The following is a 19380-nucleotide window of genomic DNA, read 5'->3' on the forward strand; positions in this document are numbered from 1 at the left end:
ACAAATCTCGGAACAGAGCAACTTGCTGCAGACGTGTCTCCGGACTCCAATTATTTAAAATTTTATAATTCCAGGAATGCACAGCCACATGACATACTATATTTTGTTGTTGTTGAATCACTGTGAGATATATCCTTACAGACATCTCATACTATTCATAACAAGCAATACAAAATAATAATGGTGGTGGGAAGGTGTAATGGTGGTAGGCTTGTGTTGAAATACTGGATGTAATCAATTATTGTGAACAACTTGATAAAAATAAAATTAAAAAAAAAATTCAAAAGATGAAGTATTTGACATAAGAACATTTTATAAGGGTAGAGTGAAAACAGCTGAGAATGACTGGTATTCTCAAAAGGAACACCGACGTTCCAAAAAAGATGACTGCAGAAATTTATGCATAACCCAACAAATAACAACAAATAAGTTTGCTTGACATATGAAGCCAGGGTTCATCAGATTTCTCTGCCATTACAGCACACTATTACAAAGGAGTACAGTTACTTCTATCTGGAACACATCAGTTACTCTACATTATTTTGTATTCTTAGCTAAGAAATTGCTTCCACATTTGTAAAAAATGTTATGTTATAGCTGTTTAGAGGTGAGTTATATATGAGTTAATAATGTGTTTAAAATCTAGAATGGTAGATACTCAATATATGGAGAGTGATTTAAATCTGAATTTTCACTCATTTAATAAGAAACTATCATAAAGCAAGTAAAAGAGAAATTTAATTAAATAAAGCGAGATGATTAAGTAAGTTAAATGACCACCATTTTCTCTCAAAAATAAGTGTGTGGAAACACTGAACTTTATAGGATCTTAATCCCAACTCTTTTGTAACACTAATCCTGTATTCTGAAAAACAGAACTCTTAAGATGCAGTTTCCTCTTTGATTATTAATCTGTACTTGCTAAAAATAAATTTCATTAATAAGCCTACTCGAATTGGAGTCGAGCATCCTCCACCCAGAACCTCCAAATTCCAGTAGGCGGGGGTCACACCCACCACCTGGCCCCCTGGCGCCGTGTAATCCCATCAACGGCCAAGACTCAGAGACTATAAAATCCAGCTCCCGGACGAGACCAGTGCAGTCAGTCTCCTGCCCCTGCGCCTGGCTGTTCCTCGCTGGGGTCCCTTGGAGGGGAGCGGGTTGAGCTTTCCTCCCCGTCCCGACCAGGGCTCTGGCAGCCGAAGACCTCCAGGACCAGCCACCACCATGCTGAGACCACTCTCCGCACACATGATGGTACTGGCAGAGGGACAAAGCCACGCGGGTTCCGGGGCCGAGATCTCCAAGCCTACTCGAATTGGAGTCGAGCATCCTCCACCCAGATCCTCCAAATTCCAGAAGGCGGGGGTCACACCCACCACCTGGCCCCCTGGCGCCGTGTAATCCCATCAACGGCCAAGACTCAGAGACTATAAAATCCAGCTCCCGGAACCGCGAGGCCGCATTCGCGGCCGCGCGACATCTTATCAGAACATCTTTTTATGATATCTTATTATCTCATTCCTACTTTGGACAAACTTGCAGGCTATCGAATATAGCCTGCCCACCGGGCAGAGTCTGGCAAACTCCCCATGGCGTACCAAATATGCCAAATACCAGTAACAATGATGGGTCTCATTCTCCTAAAGAGCCTTGAATATAATCTCAGGGCTAGCATGAAAGAGACGTTACTGGGGCCTGCTCGAGGAAATCGACGAATAACAGGATGATGAATGAATGAATGAAAAAATATGACTTAACTCTGTCCTTATGAAAAGAAACCAGTATTAACAGCTACTCAGAGTATTACCCAAATGCTACCTTAGTTTCATTCATATGCAAAAATTTGGCTAGACACATCTAATCAAGTTAAAAAAAAGTTTGCAAGCACTTACTTTGACACTTCAACTTTTAGTTCCATTTCACTCTTCTCTAGTTCTAGAATCCGTTGTCTGTCAGCATCACTTACTGACTTGCTCACACTGTCAGCTAATTCATCTCTTAACATCTGTTCCACTTTCTGCGTTTCCAAATTGATTTTGGTAAGCTAAGAATAAGTAAAAAAAAAAATGTTCAGAATTTTGAGGAATTCTGATTTTGAGGAAGCTTTTGCTCTTAACTTAACTTTCAGAGTACAGGTTTTTGCCTGTTAAGTTTGCACTAATCCTGATAGTGACGGAGTAGTGAAGTATTTGGGATAAAGAGGGCTAAGAGATTCAGGGGCATTGTATAAAAAATGATTCTAGACCAATCCAGCAGAAGTCACTGATAGTAGGATGTCTGATGTCCTTAACTGTTTTAGGATGCAATATATTTCATTTCAACTTAATTACTAATCAATAGATCTAAATAAGTCAGTCTCATTAATATATTTAGTGTTCCAGTTTAAAAAAAGAAACTTGATAGCTATGCTTTAAAATAATCTTTCACAAGGGAAACAGATTTAGAGTGTTACTTCAACATCAATTGTTGGTTATTTATAAATTACATTAGTAATCTAATAACTCTCACCTACTATAGAAAAAAGCCTAAAAACTCCTATTAGAACATGAAGTCCAAGGAAAGAGAGTACTATTTGTTTCTTACTATATTCCAGCCCCATGTCTGACATGCAGTAGGCAGCCGTGAAAGGCAATTCCATTATTGAGCAAATAACCTCTTTTTATACTTTAAACCAAACCAATATAAGGCTGGTGAGAAATAAGAACTAAGTCAGAGAAGTATGTCTTCTTTGAAACCATTTCAGATTTTAAAACATCTTTTATCTAGTAGAGGCCCTCCCGTTGATCGTCGATTTGCTCGAGCGGGCCCAGTAACGTCTCCATTGGAGACTTTTGTTGTTACTGTGTCTGGCATATCGAATACTCTCGGTAGCTTGCCGGGCTCTCCGAGAGGGGCGGAGGAATCGAACTCGGGTCGGCCATGTTGGCCGCGTGCAAGGCGGACGCCCTACCCGCTGTGCTATCGCTCCAGCCCTGGGCTGGACACAGCGGGTAGGGCGTCCGCCTTACACGCGGCCAACATGGCCGACCCGAGTTCGATTCCTCCGCCCCTCTCGGAGAGCCCGGCAAGCTACCGAGAGTATTCGATATGCCAGACACAGTAACAACAAAGTCTCCAATGGAGACGTTACTGGGCCCGCTCGAGCAAATCGACGATCAACGGGAGGGCCTTGACCTTTACCTTTACCTTTTATCTAGTACATGAACACAATATTATACAGTACTTCAGAGATACACACAAACTACCATGGCTAATTCTTTACTTTCTATTGTAAACATTGTAAATTCAAACCTCAGCAAACTTGGTTTCCAATTCAAAATTACGTTCTTCCATTTGCTTTAATGAAGTCCTTATATGTTCATACATTTTTTGAGAATGTTCAGCCCGTTGCCTTTCATTTAATTCCTTCATCTCCAGCATAGTAATTTTTTTGGAAATAGAAACAATCTCACTGTTGGTTATTGATTTCTTTGCCTTATCCATGTTAGAGTCACTTCCTATAAGCAATAATACTTATGTCAGTCTCATGCTTTTCTAATAAAATCATATCTCATCATTAGACACTGTACTTTATGGAGTTAATATGCTCCTATGGAGAACACGAGAACCTACTGAGTTATGTCAGATCTAGATTCATCTTAGTTCGATACTTCCTATCTCTGTGATACCTATTCCATCTCAGCATCTCAGCTCTCTGGAACTTAAATCTTTATTAGACAAATGATAATAGATAGTATTCTCATAGGACTGCTGAAATTATAAAGATATCGTGTAGATGATGTCACATATCAAAAAATCTAAAAAGGGTACATCATTTTACTGAAAGGAGAAAAACTGTAAAAAGAAACCCAGTGAAGCAAAACACTCTTTTGTGACTATAATAACTATTTATTTATTTATAGGTAGGCTTCCTATGCAGTGCTAAGGAGTGTGAGGCCTGAGGCTACGCCCACTGATAATGGCCAATCAGGCTAGAAGGTTATGTGGGCTCAGAATGTAGTACACTTTTAAAAAAGTTTTACTTTATTTGGGAGGTGGGGTATATGTAGGATCACACCCAGTGTTGCTCAGGGGTTACTACTCTAGGCTATGTGTCTGGGTACAGAGGTTGTGATGCCAGATGGTGCCAGTAATGAAGTATTTTTTGTTTTGTTTCTGTATTCCTAATTGTACTCAGGGCTTACTCCTGGCTCTGAGCCTCAGGTGGGGCTTGGGGAACCAAATGGGGGGCTGGCACTGAAACCAGGTCAAGCACCCTACTCACTGTACTATCTCTCTAGGCCCTGGAGTTAAAGTATTTTTACAGTCTCAGCATTGAGCTGTAAAATAGTATCTGAATCCATGTACCTTGAGAATAACAACAAATATCTTCTTTAATTGTGAGTATTATTTGGACTTTGCATATATCTAATACCAATTTTTTAAAACACTTATTAATCATTAGTTACTACATATATATGATTAAAATCCATACACACACACACAAGTATTCACATATTGCTTGTCTTTGGAAACAAATGTCAAATCAAATTAAAAAGAAATAAAATCCCCAAGTTTCCATGAAAAGGCACTAATCGAGAATTTTTTAAGAAGAAAATTAATAATTTTTCTGTGAATAAAAGATTAAAACAAGAAAATCTGTTAACTTCTGAGAGAATCAATCATGTTTAAGTCAGTAAATTATTTTAGGACTAGTTAAACATAACCTTTGTATAACAGTCCCAGCATACTGAATTGAGTTTGAGCACAATCTATATATTTTTTTTGTAAAAAAAGTAATTTTGTTCTGCCTCAGCTTTAAAAGGTACTTCACTTTGTTCTATGTCTATACATATGTAATTATAAAGTAGTTTCTGTATGCAGTAATGAGAACAAAAATAGTAACAGATTACTGAAAGAAGCTAAAAGTTTTAGTAAACCAGTCTACTCCGAATATAAAGTTATCCATGCAATCATAAGCACCATAAGAGAAAGAGCAAAAATTATATTAAATATAAATATATAAGGAATATAAAACTTCCACATTTCACTTTATACTAAATTCTGAGAACAAAAAGAAGCAGCATATCATAGAAATAAAATTAATCACTTCTCCATATGTTCTTATGCTTGGAGCTTGCTTTTTTAAAACTGCAATGATAAAAGTCTATATATTATAAAAATTACAGTATTCAAATATTTCACAGGGAATCTGACACATATACATAAGAGGGTAAAATAAAGACCTGATAAAACAAAGAAACTGCATACACACTTCTAAGTATTAATACTTCTGATAGCTAATGAATGAACACAAGACATGTTTATTTTAATCTAAAGCGTATAAGGTCTGGTCTTGGAAGCATTAGGCCAAAAGCACACGTGTTCAGTATAATTCCAGTAAACAGCTGTTTGTGATGCCTACCACTACACAAAGTTTTGTATGATCTCCAGTGTATCACAAACAAGTGTATATTAGTACAGCTAAAAGTGTGATACGCTAGGAAATGCAAACAAGTGTAACAACAGAAAAAAGTGTGCACCCCCAGTCACTGCAGAAGCAAGAACAAAAGGAACGAAAGGGTGGGGTGGAGTGGAGATCAGTAAGATAAAATAGCAAAACTGTCCTTCCCCCCAAATCTTTATACTTTAAAGGACTAGCCCACAAGGGAATTTATTATTAGAATTTATTATTACTGGAACTAACCAGTCTGCAACCTGTACTTCTAAAAATCAACTTCCTGTTGTTTTCCTTCTATAGCCCCTTGTGAGCATGCAGGTGAAATCTTTGAATCTGCTGCTTCTATTGCTAATAAAGAGCTTTCACAACTCACATCTTTCTCTCAATTTTTTTGTTTGTACAAACAGCAGTGGGACCAGATCTTCAGAGTTCTCTTCTATTACTATAAGCATTTATGCTTCTGGAATTGTTAAAACCTTAAAAATCTTATTAAAACTTAGTGACGTTGGGTTATTAACTTTTTTTTTCTTTTAACAAATCCCTTTCTCCAATTATATATATATATATATATATTCTTTTCTTCTCTTCTTTGGGGAGGTTCTTGGGCCATATCTGTATTGTGTGTTGGAGCTCAGAGCACATCTGGCTCTGTGCTTAGGGATCAGCCTTGATGGGAATCAGGGGACCATATGGGGTTAGGAATTGAACCTGGGTCAATAATGTGTAAGGCAAGCACCTGACCTTCTGTACCGGTTCCCTGAAAAGAAAATATTTTGATAAAAATGGACTCTGCTTAGAAGTTTAGTTTGGCAGAAAGTTTATGAATACTATCTTTATCTTATACAAATATTTATCAAAATTATGTTTCAGTTCTTAGTTTCTTAAGAAATCTATGCTGAAAGTTTGAGACTAAGCATTATATATATAATATATATATATATATATATATACACATTTTATACATTTTTGAGGGAGTGGGGGGACCACACCAGAGTTCAATCTGTAGAAAGAGACACAGACTGTTTTAGTTTTCTTAAGAGCTGCTGAACAATATCTTTTAATTGGCAATAGCAAAATTTGTCTGCAAAGATGTTTCATTCAATGCTAAAATATTTTCCTACCTTAAAGAATTCTGGGCATGGCCCCCCAAATATGTGTGTGTGTGTGTGTGTGTGTGTGTGTGTGTGTGTTTATTTCACCTGGGATAGAAACAAAATTTTATAAGAAAACATTTCCCATCATATCTTATTTTTCATATCATTTTGCATCGTCAGAGTTATACCACTAACCTATTTTTGTTTCTTGTTCCCAGGCTTGTTCTATAGTGTGAAGCTTTTCCTTTGTAATTTCTAGTTCTTTATTTATAAACTCCATTTGTTCTTTCAGGGAAGCATTTTCACACTAAAAGCAAAACCAAAACAAAACAACAACAACAACAAAAAAAACATTAAGTATCACTGGAAAAAAATAGCATTATAATTTAGGGGCAGAGAAGTGACATTTTCTTAATTTCATAAATGTTGAAAGCTCACAATCTAGTTTTTTAAATTCTCCCATACGCACTACATAACATATATGTGCAAGTGTGCACACACACACACACATACACATACACATACATATATATATATATATATGCACATACATGAACATATACAATAACAATCATCAAATTCCTGTAAATCCAAAATGACCCTGGGCTTCACTGCATTAGCTTATGGCACTAATTCTTTGTGTACAGTTTAGCTAGATTAGAATACTCTGTTTCAAAAGGAAATGCCCTGCCACAGAGGCAGGGTGGGATTGGGGGGATGGGGGTGGCAGGTATATTATCCATGGTGGTGGAAAATGGGCACTGGTGGAGGGATGGCTATTTGATCATTGTATAATCGAAACCCAAGCACAAAAAATTGTAAATCTACAACTGTACCTCATGGTGTTTCACTAATAAAAATAAATAAATAAATAATAAATATTAAAAAAAAGAATACTCTGTTTCATACCCTTCACAAATCAGTGTTTACTTCCTTAATATAGTTTGAGTATTCTTAGCATGCCATCAATAACAGATGAGCTAAAGATACTCAAACTATAGTAAAGTGTGGATGCCCACACTGGAGGGAGAATATTTAAACTCTGGCTTATTGTGTCTCACCATTTTAAAATTATGTGTATACCAGGGGCGGGGGCAAAAGGGGAGGCAACATAAAATAAAGTGGTGAACAAAGACGTGTATTTAAAAAATGTAAATACTATGAAAAGAGCTCATGTATCATATATCATATTGTTAAACCCAGATGTTGTATAGCAGGAAGTTTAGGGTGTGAAGAGAATGTGAACACAATAAACAAAAATAAGAGTAAAAATGGTATGATATAATTGGAGAGTAATATAAAGGTCAGAGTGTATAAGGCAAGGCATGATATGTTCCTATATCAAACTAGAATATAACTTAATATATCAAGATTTCAAAACAAGATATCAAAGATTTTAAGAAGTTTGAAATAAACATTCTGCTTTCAATCTGGAGAATTAAAGGTGAGAGAAAACAGATATAAAGAAATTCTGAAGATAAAAAGTCCAAATGATTTAAGATGCTGGCTTGGACCACAAGAAAACCTGGAGAAAAAAATGACACCTATGAATTACATTAGAAACAGAGTCACTTATATCTCATTAATTCTCAGCTACATCTGTCCCATGGAACAAAAACTAAGGCCCGTAAGAGAATCACAATACATGGATCAGGAGTAAGAAAACAGGAAAAGATACTTATCGATGTTTCCTCTATTTTAGTTATTGTATTTTATATCCTGTTCCTTTTTCTTTTTTATTGCCCTGTGGAACAAAGGTTTGATAACTGGAATATTCAAGAGAGATAAGGAAAATGACTTAGACAAATTTGTCTAGAGTCTAGTTTCTAAAATTGGGTTATGATCCCATATGGGTTCTCATAACTGACTGGGAGGGTCACAAAAACTCTAGCAACTGTGAGAGGTTTATAAAAGTGCAACAGCCAAAATTAATTCAAAATCAACCATGTAACAAATCTAAGGTATTTTTAGAAGTACTGATCCATGTTGGATTTCCTAGGCAAAAAAGCAATCATTGAAGCTAAAGATATCTTCAAGGATGAAACACATCTGATCAAACAATTGGAAGCAAAGATAAACAAATGGGACTATATTAAATTAAAAAGTTTCTGCAGAAGTGATGATGACCAGGTTATGACAGTCCATGGAATGGGAGAAATCACCTACCTAACAATCATCTAATAAGAAATTAATATAAAAGATATGTAAGGCACTGGTAGAACTTTATAATAATATCCAACCCTATCAACAAATGGGGAGAAGAAATGAACAGAAATGTCATCAAAGAAGATATAAAATGACTAAAAGACAAAGGAAAAAAATGCTCTTTATCACTAATCATCAGGGAGATACAAATCAATATGGACATTCCTAAAAAGTCTAGGATTTGAGGTTTCATTTCAGCAACTCCAGGCTTCTAAAAATATACTGCAATATACCTAAAACAAATTGGATCAAAAGCATCTGTACTCCTAAGGTCCTTGCAGCACTACCCACAATAGCCAACATTTGGAAACAACCCAAGTGTCCAAGAAAAGATGACTGGATAAAGAAACTATGGTACACAGACACAATGAAATATTGTTCAACCGTTAGAAAGTCATGACACTTGCTGTTACATGAAGGGACCTGGAAAGTATCATGCTGAGTAAAGTTAATTAGTTGGGGAAGAGAAAGATAGAGAGCCAAAATTGTCTCTCTCATATGAGGGATATCACTGACACTGTCACTGTCCTCTTGCTGTTCATTGATTTTGCTCAAGCGGGCCCAGTAACATTGTGAGACTTGTTACTGTGTTTGTCATATCGAATACATAACAGGGAGCATGCCAGGCTTTGCTGTGCAAGCGAGATACTCTCGGTAGCTTTCCGGGCTCTCCAAGAGGGATGGAAAAAAGAAACTCGGGTTGGCCATGTCTGCCGCGTGCAAGGCAAACACCCTACACCTTACCGGCTGTCCTATCGCTCCAGCCCATGAGGGATATAAAGAAACATAATGTACAATGACAAATACCTAAGGGCAATGGGAAGAAAGAACATGAAAAGTGGTATTTGGTAGGAAATATGCTACTTGAGGGGACTAGGGGAAGGGAAGCATGGGTGGGGGGCAACATCTACAGGGGAAGGAAGCTTTAAACTCGGGGGAGGAGGTGATGGTGAAAGGTGGTAAAGTGCTATGTATAAAACCCTATTAGTAACAATACTATAAACCAGTACAAAAACTATATATTACAGAACCTCCAGCAAAAGTAATCTGATGGGAGGGAGGCAGATGGGGTGGGGTGGGGGAGCACTGGTGGAGGGAAGTGGATACCAGTGAAGCAACAGCTTATATAAAATTGTATGCCTGAAACTTAATCATGAATAACTTTGTAGTATCGCAGCGAGTAAAACAATAATATATATACATATATATATATATACACACATTCATATACACATTTTTTAAAAAAGAAAAAGAGAAGCCCCAGTCTAAAGGATATTCTGCACCTATTGACCAAAAAATCACCAAGGAAAAATGGCGACACAAAACTAAAAAATCACCCAAATAGGAGCTGGAGAGACAGTAAATGGGTTGAGGCCTGGAGAGACGTATATGGGTTTAGGCCTTGCACATGGCTGACCTGGGTTCAATCCCCAGTTGATGGTCCCCTGAGCTATACTGGAGTGATCCCTGAGCAAAGAGCCAAGATTAAGTCCTAACCACACTAGGTGAGGCTTAAAGATCCCATACACTTACCTCTATGTGTTCTAAGTTACTTGTCCTTTGAACAAGCATATTATCTTTTTGCAAGAGGTCCCTGTACTTAGTAGTCAGTTCATTGTATTGTTTATTGGCCAACTCAAGTTCAGACAAAGAGACACTATTATCTATAACTTTTTGGAGAGCTGCAATCTTGAAAACAGCCATTTCCTGTATAAAAAAGGACATAATGAGTTAAGCTGGTATACAAATTTTCTAATCAATTTATTTTCCAGAAAGATATCATAACTGAGAGCAAGATAAATTTCAGAATCATTTAAAAGACTTCTTAAGTAAGAAAATAATAGTACAGTGATTATTTTATATCAGGCCATATTTGAAAAATTTTATAAAGGGATTTAATCTATGAATTTTGTTAGTTTTAAAAATTAGCTCATTTTAGAAAAGCATAACACACAGTAGAAAAAAATACATCACTTAGAATGCATCCCTGGATAAAGTTTCTAAATTTCATAAAATTTAAATAACTTGTCACTTGACAGCTAAATAAAATTAACATCACTGTAGGTCATCTTTGTAGCTTAACTAATTTTATTTATTATAGTTGTACATATTACTTCTGCAATAAGAGAAAACTATTTATTAACACAAAACATTATTTAGGGAGAAGAAGCTCTGTTATAGGTATTTGTAATAAATAACATCAAAATATTTAAGTCCTATAGTTCACATTCTATTCATCAGTTACAGAACTTGAAGAGTTACCACCAAGGCCAATGATATGGGTCAAAATGCTGAGCACAAGCTTTGCACTCAGATGGCTCAGGGTTGATCCCTGACCATGCATGATCCCTCAAGCACCTCCAGAAGTGACCACTGAGCACCAAGCTGGAAACAGCCACTTAGTACTGTTGAGTGTGTGCCAAAATCCAGAAAGGAAAAATAAAAGGCACTATCTAGAACTAGGGGAAGAGCTTGAAGAGCTGAAGAAACTCATGCCTGGCACGCGCAAGGCCTTCAGTTCGATTTCCAGCATGACAAGGCCTCCTAGGTTCCATTGGGTATAGCCCTGATGTCTGACCCCTCCCCGCAGCACCACTGACATAAAATTAAAAGTCACTCTTTTAAGATATTTAAAAATTGGGGGGCATTAATATAAAAAGGAATTTTCTAAAATGTTTCTCTCCAAAGTAAGCTGAAAACAAAGTAGTGCAAGGAGTAATCAAATTATGAGATGAGGAAAACAATTTATGGTTATAATCTATTCTGAAATACAGTAGCACTGTAGTACTGTCCTCCCATTGTTCGTCGATTTGCTTGAGCAGGCACCAGTAACGTCTACATTGTGAGACTTGTTACTGTGTTTGGCATGTCAACTATGCCATGGGGAGCTTGCCAGGCTCTGCCGTGCAGGCAGGATACTCTTGGTAGCTTGCCGGGCTCTCCAAGAGGGGCGGAAGAATCGAACTAGGGTCAGCCACGTGCAAGGCAAATGCCCTACCCACTGTGCTATTGCTCCGGCCCGAAGTACAGTAATGAATTACAGTAATGAAGAGAAAATGTTTATAAATAGTGTATCTAATCTCATTTTGACTTGATCAGTTTCCATTTTTCATCTAAATAAGTTCAGGCTATCAAACCTGATCCTTGAGATTAGATTTCACATTTTCTTTGAGGTGGAGAAAATCTGTTTCTTGTAATTTAAAATACCCTTTTTTGATTTTACAGCTGTATAAAACTGTACAAAAAAGTCTAAGCTAAACAGATTGAAAATTATAGTTTCCCCCATTTCACTAAATTAGTAATTATACCTCCCCGCCCCGACCAGGGCTCAAGCAGCCAAAGACCTCCAGAACCAGCCACCACCATGCTGAGACCACTCTCCACATGAATGAAGGTACCAGCAGAGAAACAAAGGAATGCGGGTCCGGGGCTGAGATCTCCAAGCCTGCTCTGATGAGGGCTGAGCATACTCTACCCAGATCCTCCAAATTCCAGTAGGCAGGGGTCACACCCACCAACTGGCCCCCTGGTGCCGTGTAATCCCATCAACGGCCAAGACTCAGAGACTATAAAATCCATTTCCTGGCCGCAAATGTGGCAGTGCGACATCTTATTATCTCATTCCTACTTTGGACAAACTGACAGGCTACCGAATGTAACCTGCCCACACGGCAGAGTCTGGCAAACTCCCCGTGGCGTACCCAATATGCCAAATACCAGCAACAACGATGGGTCTCATTCTCCTAACCCTGAAAGAGCCTTGAATATGGCACTTTTTTAAAAAATCTCAGGGCTAGGACGAAGGAGACGTTACTGGGGCCTGCTCGGGGCAATCGACGAACAACAGGATGGTCGTGATCGTGAAACCTGTAGTATTAACGAAAAAAACCCATTGTATAAAATATAGCAAAGGAAAAATAACATTTTCTATGTCTCAAAATGTTCTGATTATATGTAAAATAAATTTTTTATTTTCAATAGGTTTCTGTTACTTCAGATTCAGTTTTAAGATCCCATTCAAAATGTTTATTATATTTAATTCTATAATATATATATATTTGCTCGAGCGGGCCCAGTAACGTCTCCATTGGAGACTTTGTTGTTACTGTGTCTGGCATATCGAATACATCACGGGGAGCTTGCCAGGCTCTGCCGTGCAGGCGAGATACTCTCGGTAGCTTGCCGGGCTCTATATATTTAAATATACCTAAATATATAGCACAGCGGTAGGGTGTTCGCCTTACAAGCGGCCAACATGGCCGACCCGAGTTCGATTCCTCCGCCCCTCTCCGAGAGCCCGGCAAGCTACCGAGAGTATTCGATATGCCAAACACAGTAACAACAAAGTCTCCAATGAGACGTTACTGGGCCCACTTGAGCAAATCGACGATCAACGGGAGGGCCTTTTACCTTTTTAGAATAACAATATTACCTATTACATGTATTCTGACATGTAAGCCAAACAAGAATGTAGTTTAAAATAAACTGTACCTGTATAAGATCTTATTTAAATCAAAGAGTAGAATAGTACATGTGGAATGAAGTTTTTTTGTGCTTTGGTTGATATTTGCAAAAGAATATCTTATGAGTTAATCAGTTTCTAAAATATTGTTTGGGGGAGGGGCATAATGCAGTGAAAGATACAGGGACAAAAAGCTTTCTGACTACATATATCGATCTCCCCCTGCCCCTTTTTGGGCTTCTCAAAGCAATGTGTAAGGGCCAGGATGACACTCCTGGTAGTAATTAAATAGCCAGTTCAAACAGCTCAATGTTAGGGCCCAGTGATGCAGCGTTACTTGTGTCCAGTTGTGCTAGGGGCCCCAGAGCTCAACCTGGTGGCTTGGAGATGAGCCATATGGTTCTAGAGATCAAATTCTGATCCGTGCACAGGAAAAACATTTGTTCCTGAGCCTGAGTGATCTATCTCCCTACAACCCTGACTATATCCTTAAATATTTAAATGTTTATATGCAGAAATTCAATTAAAAATGAAAAAAAATCTTTGAAAACAAAGCAAATCAAATGAAACTACCTACTATGAAATATCCACCTTGATAATGTACATCTTTAGTAAGAGACTAAATGAAATAAGAAGCATAAAGAAATTTCAAAGTATATCTGGTAGAATTTCTGTTGTCAATAGTTACTTTCAAATTAATATATGAAAATCAAAGTATAAAGTTATCATTTTAGATGACTTTAATAAATTGCCATGAAAGAAAAAGAAATGCAGGTACAAAATCAAAGAGAATAAATATTTTATATTATTTACTTGTCCCATAATGATTTGAATCAGAAATAACAATATGAACTCATAGTTAAATATATTTCTTACCTCACTACTGTAAAGAACTAATATAATAATGAGGGAACATGTCTGCAATCTAAATACCCCTATAGAAAAGAGATGAAGCAATTCTGGCAAAATGTTGATAAATGCTATTAATCCAGATGAGATGGGAGTTCATTGAACTATTCTCTTTATGCTTGAACATTTTCAGAGTTAAAAAAAAAATTAGATGTACCTTAAATCGTTGTAAATGTCCAATTTTTTCACCAACTTCAGCCTCCATTGATATTAATTCATTTTTCTGTTTCCCATTCTCTTTCCTAAGTTGTCGCTCCATTTCTACTAAAGTAGTATATTGTCTTATCAGTGACTTTTCGTTCACTTGCAAGACTGTGATTTTTCTACTATTTTCAGAAAGTGTCTTTTTCATTTCATTTGAATCCATCTGAAGAACACTGAGCAAATTCTGCATAAAGATATATTTACAATGGTTGTTAAAATAAAACATTCTATTTTCTATAATATAGTGTATTGGCTGGAGTGATAGCACAGTGGTAGGGTGTTTGCCTTGCACGCAGCGAACATGGCCGTCCCGAGTTCGATTCCTCCGCCCCTCTCGGAGAGCCTGGCACGCTACCGAGAGTATCTCGCCTGCACGGCAGAGCCTGGCAAGCTCCCCGTGCTGTATTCAATATGCCAAACACAGTAACAACAAAGTCTCCAATGGAGATGTTACTGGGCCCGCTCGAGCAAATCAATGAACAACAGGAGGGCCTTTACTTTACTTTATTTTATAGTATATTGGTATTAAATGTACTTTACTTACATTATATTCTTTTACTTTTATAGCATCTTGTTGGATTTGGTCCTCAAGTTTTTTCTTTTCCACTTTCATAGTTTCAGTTTCTGTTTTCCATGTCTCTTTTTCACTTTAAAAGGTAAGATCAATAATGCATGAAACCAAATGCAATATTGAACTAGAAGAAGTGATAACTTTAGACTATGAAAACAAAGTTGCAATAAAGTAAGAAATTACAACTATGCAGTAGATAACAGCCCAAGAAATCTAAAGGACAGTTTTTTAATAACACGTTACAATGTAATACTTAAAGTATTAAAGTATCAATCTTATAAATAAACCTCTACTGAGAATAAATCTGAGAAAAGTTATCAATATCTCAAATTCATTCTGTAAATCAAATCTCAATAATCTATTCCTACTTTTATGTCTGAGTGCTGAATATGTGACAAAAACATTTCAAATGTGAACAAAATTAGAAATTGCATGCGGATATATGGGACACTGTTACTTTTTCAAAAGATATTACATGGCCACCTATTATGTTTAGTATAAATAATTTAATTCTGTATGGTTCCTAGGGATATGAGTTGCTTAGTTCACTGGCCGATTTCTAGGTAATGAGTTCTAAGTCAGTCTACCAAAAGAATCTGGAAATTTACTTTACTTAAAAATTAAAGAGCTCAAAGTTGCCTGCCTTTTCAGTGGACATGGTTCTATGTTCCTTAACTATTGCATCAATTTTACATAGTATGAGACACTGATAATCCCTAAAAATGACCTATCCTATAATAAGCTTTGGGTTTCTTTTTAGATCTGATAATCACCCTTAATGTTTTCACCTCTGATGAGGTTCATTTTAATTATAAGGGAATTTCTCTACTGATATAGTAGAATAAACAGTTCCCTATGAAAATGCATGAAATACTCTGAGTGACAACTGAAATGATGCAAACAGCTGACATTTACAGAATGTTCATATTTTGGTATTTTTATTTAATTTACTTAATTTCATAATTATGAATCTTATCAGAAATTTACTGATAAGGAAACTAAGATACAAATTAAAGAGGCAGATGGGAAACCTAAAACATCTAAATTCATTTTTACCTTTATCATGAACAAAAATATATGCTATAAGATACTGATAACATTTTTTCTATACCTTAAGTATTCTTTATATAATAAGCTTTGCTGATGACGTATTACTGCAAATCTTCTGTTATAGTCTTCAAGATGATCTTCTAAATTCTTTAAATTCTTTTCTTTACATTCTAGTTCCTAATGTTTGAAAAATAATAATTTAAAGAAGCATTAAAAATACTTCTCAATTCAAAGATTAAATTCAGACTAAGAAGGTTATAAAAAACATAGAAAATAGTCATAAAATCCATTAGCAGCACTACTATTTCTATGGTATCTTGAAAATATTAGTTTAAGGCATATTAAACAAAACAAAATGCAAAGAAAAGTCACGGTCACGGTCACGGTCCTCCCATTGTTCATCGATTTGCTCGAGCGGGCCCAGTAACATTGTGAGACTTGTTACTGTGTTTGGCATATTGAATACGTCATGGGTAGCTTGCCAGGCTTTGCCATGCGGGCGAGATACTCTCGGTAGCTTTCCGGGCTCTCCGAGAGGGACAGAGGAATCGAACTCCGGTTGGCCATGTTGGCTGCGTGTAAGGCAAATGCGCTACCCACTGTGCTATTGCTCCGGCCCACAAAGAAAAGTAATATAAAATATGTAAAGTTTTATTTATTATACACATAGATTCAGGCCGGAGTGATAGCAGAGAGGTAGGGCGTTTGCCTTGAACACGGCTGACCCAATCGACCCGGGTTTAATTCCTCTGCCCCTCTCAGAGAGCCCAACAATGTACTGAAAGTGTCTCGCCCACACTGCAAAACCTGGCAAGCTACCCGTGACGTATTCGATATGCCAAACAAAGTAACAACAAGTCTCAGAATGGAGATGTTATTGGACCCACTTGAGCAAATGGATAAATAACGGGAGGAGAGTGACAGTGACAATGACACACAGATTCAGTATACACATAAATTAAATTAGTGACAAACTTATCTCTAGTTCACTTAACCCACATATTTATTTGTGAACACATTTAATCATGCCTTCAATCAAATTAATTTTTACAACTGTTTTTACTTGGGGCATGGCGTGGAGGGAAGAGGGATTTGGGCCACACCTAATGGTGCTCAGGACTTACTCCTGGCACTGTGCTCACAGTTCATTTCTGGAAGTGTCAAATGATCCATATATGGTGCTGGGATTTAGACGGGTTGGCCATGTGTAAGGCAAGTACCTTAAGCCTCATACTATCTCTGCAGCCCTTCACAATCACGATCACGATCATCCTGTTGTTCGTCAATTGCCTCAAGCAGGCACCAGTAACGTCAGCCCTTATTTTATTTTATTAAAAGGGACTTCATCAGATATGCTGGAGGGAGCAGGGGATACCCTCAACAGTGCTCACCTGATGGTATTGTGCTTTCAAGGGCCAGTGGTGCTGTCCACCAGACTACCCTATAGCACTGATACGGGGGTGGGGGTAGGGGGTGGGGATACTAAGTACCAGAAAAAAACTCAGGGTCTCATGCATGCAAAGTACACACCCTGTCCCTTTGAAATGCACACCCCTACCCCCTGTTCCCCAAATTATTTCAGTTGTAAGTAGAAGAAACTAAGGCATAAATATTTGTTTACACCTGGCAACCATTCCCCAAGCACATAAACATAGCTTGGTGCTCTTTCCCTCATGTCCAACATTCGAGGCCAGGCCAGTAAGTCTCAAAGGATTTGTTACTATCACTCATATTTGCTTTATGACTGGGAGTTTAACCCCCAGCATTCACTAAGGATAATTTTTGGATTTCAAGCAGTGCTGTTGTTTATCATAATGTTTCTGAACATATTTTCATAGGTAAATGTATGACATTATAAGTATTCACAGTTAAAATGAAATAAAAAGCATTATGGCTGGAGCGATAGCACAGCAGGTAAGGCATTTGCCTTGCATGCAGCCAACTGGGCTGACCCGAGTTTGATTCCTCCGCCTCTCTCAGAGAGCCCAGCAAGCTACCGAGAGTATCTCGCCCACACAGCAAAGCCTGGCAAGCTACTGGTGACGTATTAAATATGCCAAACAAAGTAACAACAAGTTCCACAATGTTACCGGGCCCGCCGAGCAAATTGATGAACAACAGGAGGACAGTGACAGTGATTAGTCCATTCATAACCACCATGATAAAGACTGCAAAACTGAGAAAGGAAAAAAATAAGGGCAAGTAGTAGAACTTTCTAATTTGCTGATGGATTAATACTTTAGGAGGAAAAAGGAAGAAAGAGATTAAAATTTGGATTGGAAGGGTTTTCTTGGATTTTTTTTTCCAGGCAGAGAGGGGTATCTGGATGCCTCACTGTGGCAGAGTTACTAAGGGTTCGGTGCTCAGGGAATCATGTGATGCCAAGAATCAAACACAGGCTTTCTGTATACAAAGCAAGTGCACTAGCCCTCTGAGCTATCTCTGTGGCCCTTTCTCTTAGATCTTTAACACAAAAAGGAACAAACTTAATCATTGTAACTGTCCTCCCATTGTTCATCGATTTGCTCGAGCAGGCCCAGTAAAGTCTCCATCATGAGACTTCTTGTTACTGTGTTTGGCATATTGAATACTCTCGGTAGCTTGCCAGGCTGTCCGAGAGGGGCGGAGGAATCGAACCTGGCTCGGCCAGGCTGGCTGCGTGCAAGGCAAACGCCTAACAATAACAAAAAACAGCTCTAGGACTGCCAGCATCCCTGAGTCTCTTGCTGTTTGTCCCCAACGCTGTGCTGGTCTTTTTCCCCTCCCAGGTCAGTTAACCTGAGAGTATTCGAACCCGGTACTTGGCTTTCTCTGCGCACATGCCCCAGGCGGCTCTAGGACCCTGGGATGGCCAGCATTCCTGAGCCTCTTCTTGTTTGTCCCCAACACTGTGCCAGTCTTCTTCCCTTCCTAGGTCAGTGATCCCACCAGTATTTGAACCCAGAACTTGTCTTTCTCTGTGCACAGGCCCCAGGCGTCCTCTAGGACACTAGGATGGCCAGCATCCCTGAACATCTTCCTGTTTGACCACAACGCTGTGCTGGTCTTCCTCCCCTTCCAGTTGGTATCCCTTTCACCCCACACACACCAGGTACCCACAGGGGAGCGGCCTCTTCAGAAGTGGGTGTGGCTTCTGTAGAAGTGGGAGCAGCCTAATTCCAGGCTGTTCACGCAGGACATAGTTTAGTAATACCCAGAAATCTAGTGTAACAATTCAGTCCCCATGCCTCCACACCAACATGAAGAAACAACGTAAATTCCCACCTCATGGGGAGGACGATGAAGAGTCCAGTGCTACTCACTTAAAGGACCTCTCTGAGAGAAAATTCAGATATGAAGTGATGATGTTCAGTGAACTCAATGAAACAGTCAGACAGATATCCAGGGACATGAGAGAAACAATCAAGAAATTCCGGGAAGAAATGAGAACAGAAATTGGAAA

The 19380-nt window shown here is 38.1% G+C and overlaps 1 protein-coding gene across 1 annotated transcript in view; it reads right to left on the reverse strand.

Moving 5' to 3' along the window:
* The window catches only part of CEP290 (centrosomal protein 290), a 115151-nt gene that overhangs the window by 49464 nt on the left and 46307 nt on the right, over nucleotides 1-19380 (reverse strand). The window contains exons 23-29 of the mRNA XM_056115489.1: nucleotides 16000-16115; nucleotides 14862-14964; nucleotides 14271-14501; nucleotides 10276-10449; nucleotides 6733-6844; nucleotides 3295-3500; nucleotides 1896-2047 (exon numbers count right to left, since the gene is read on the reverse strand). Coding sequence (XP_055971464.1) covers nucleotides 1896-2047; nucleotides 3295-3500; nucleotides 6733-6844; nucleotides 10276-10449; nucleotides 14271-14501; nucleotides 14862-14964; nucleotides 16000-16115 — 1094 coding nt within the window. The remainder of the gene's footprint in view (nucleotides 1-1895; nucleotides 2048-3294; nucleotides 3501-6732; nucleotides 6845-10275; nucleotides 10450-14270; nucleotides 14502-14861; nucleotides 14965-15999; nucleotides 16116-19380) is intronic.

This window comes from Sorex fumeus, unplaced genomic scaffold (genome assembly GCF_029834395.1).
Source record: "Sorex fumeus unplaced genomic scaffold, SorFum_2.1 ptg000003l, whole genome shotgun sequence".
NCBI lineage: Eukaryota > Metazoa > Chordata > Mammalia > Eulipotyphla > Soricidae > Sorex > Sorex fumeus.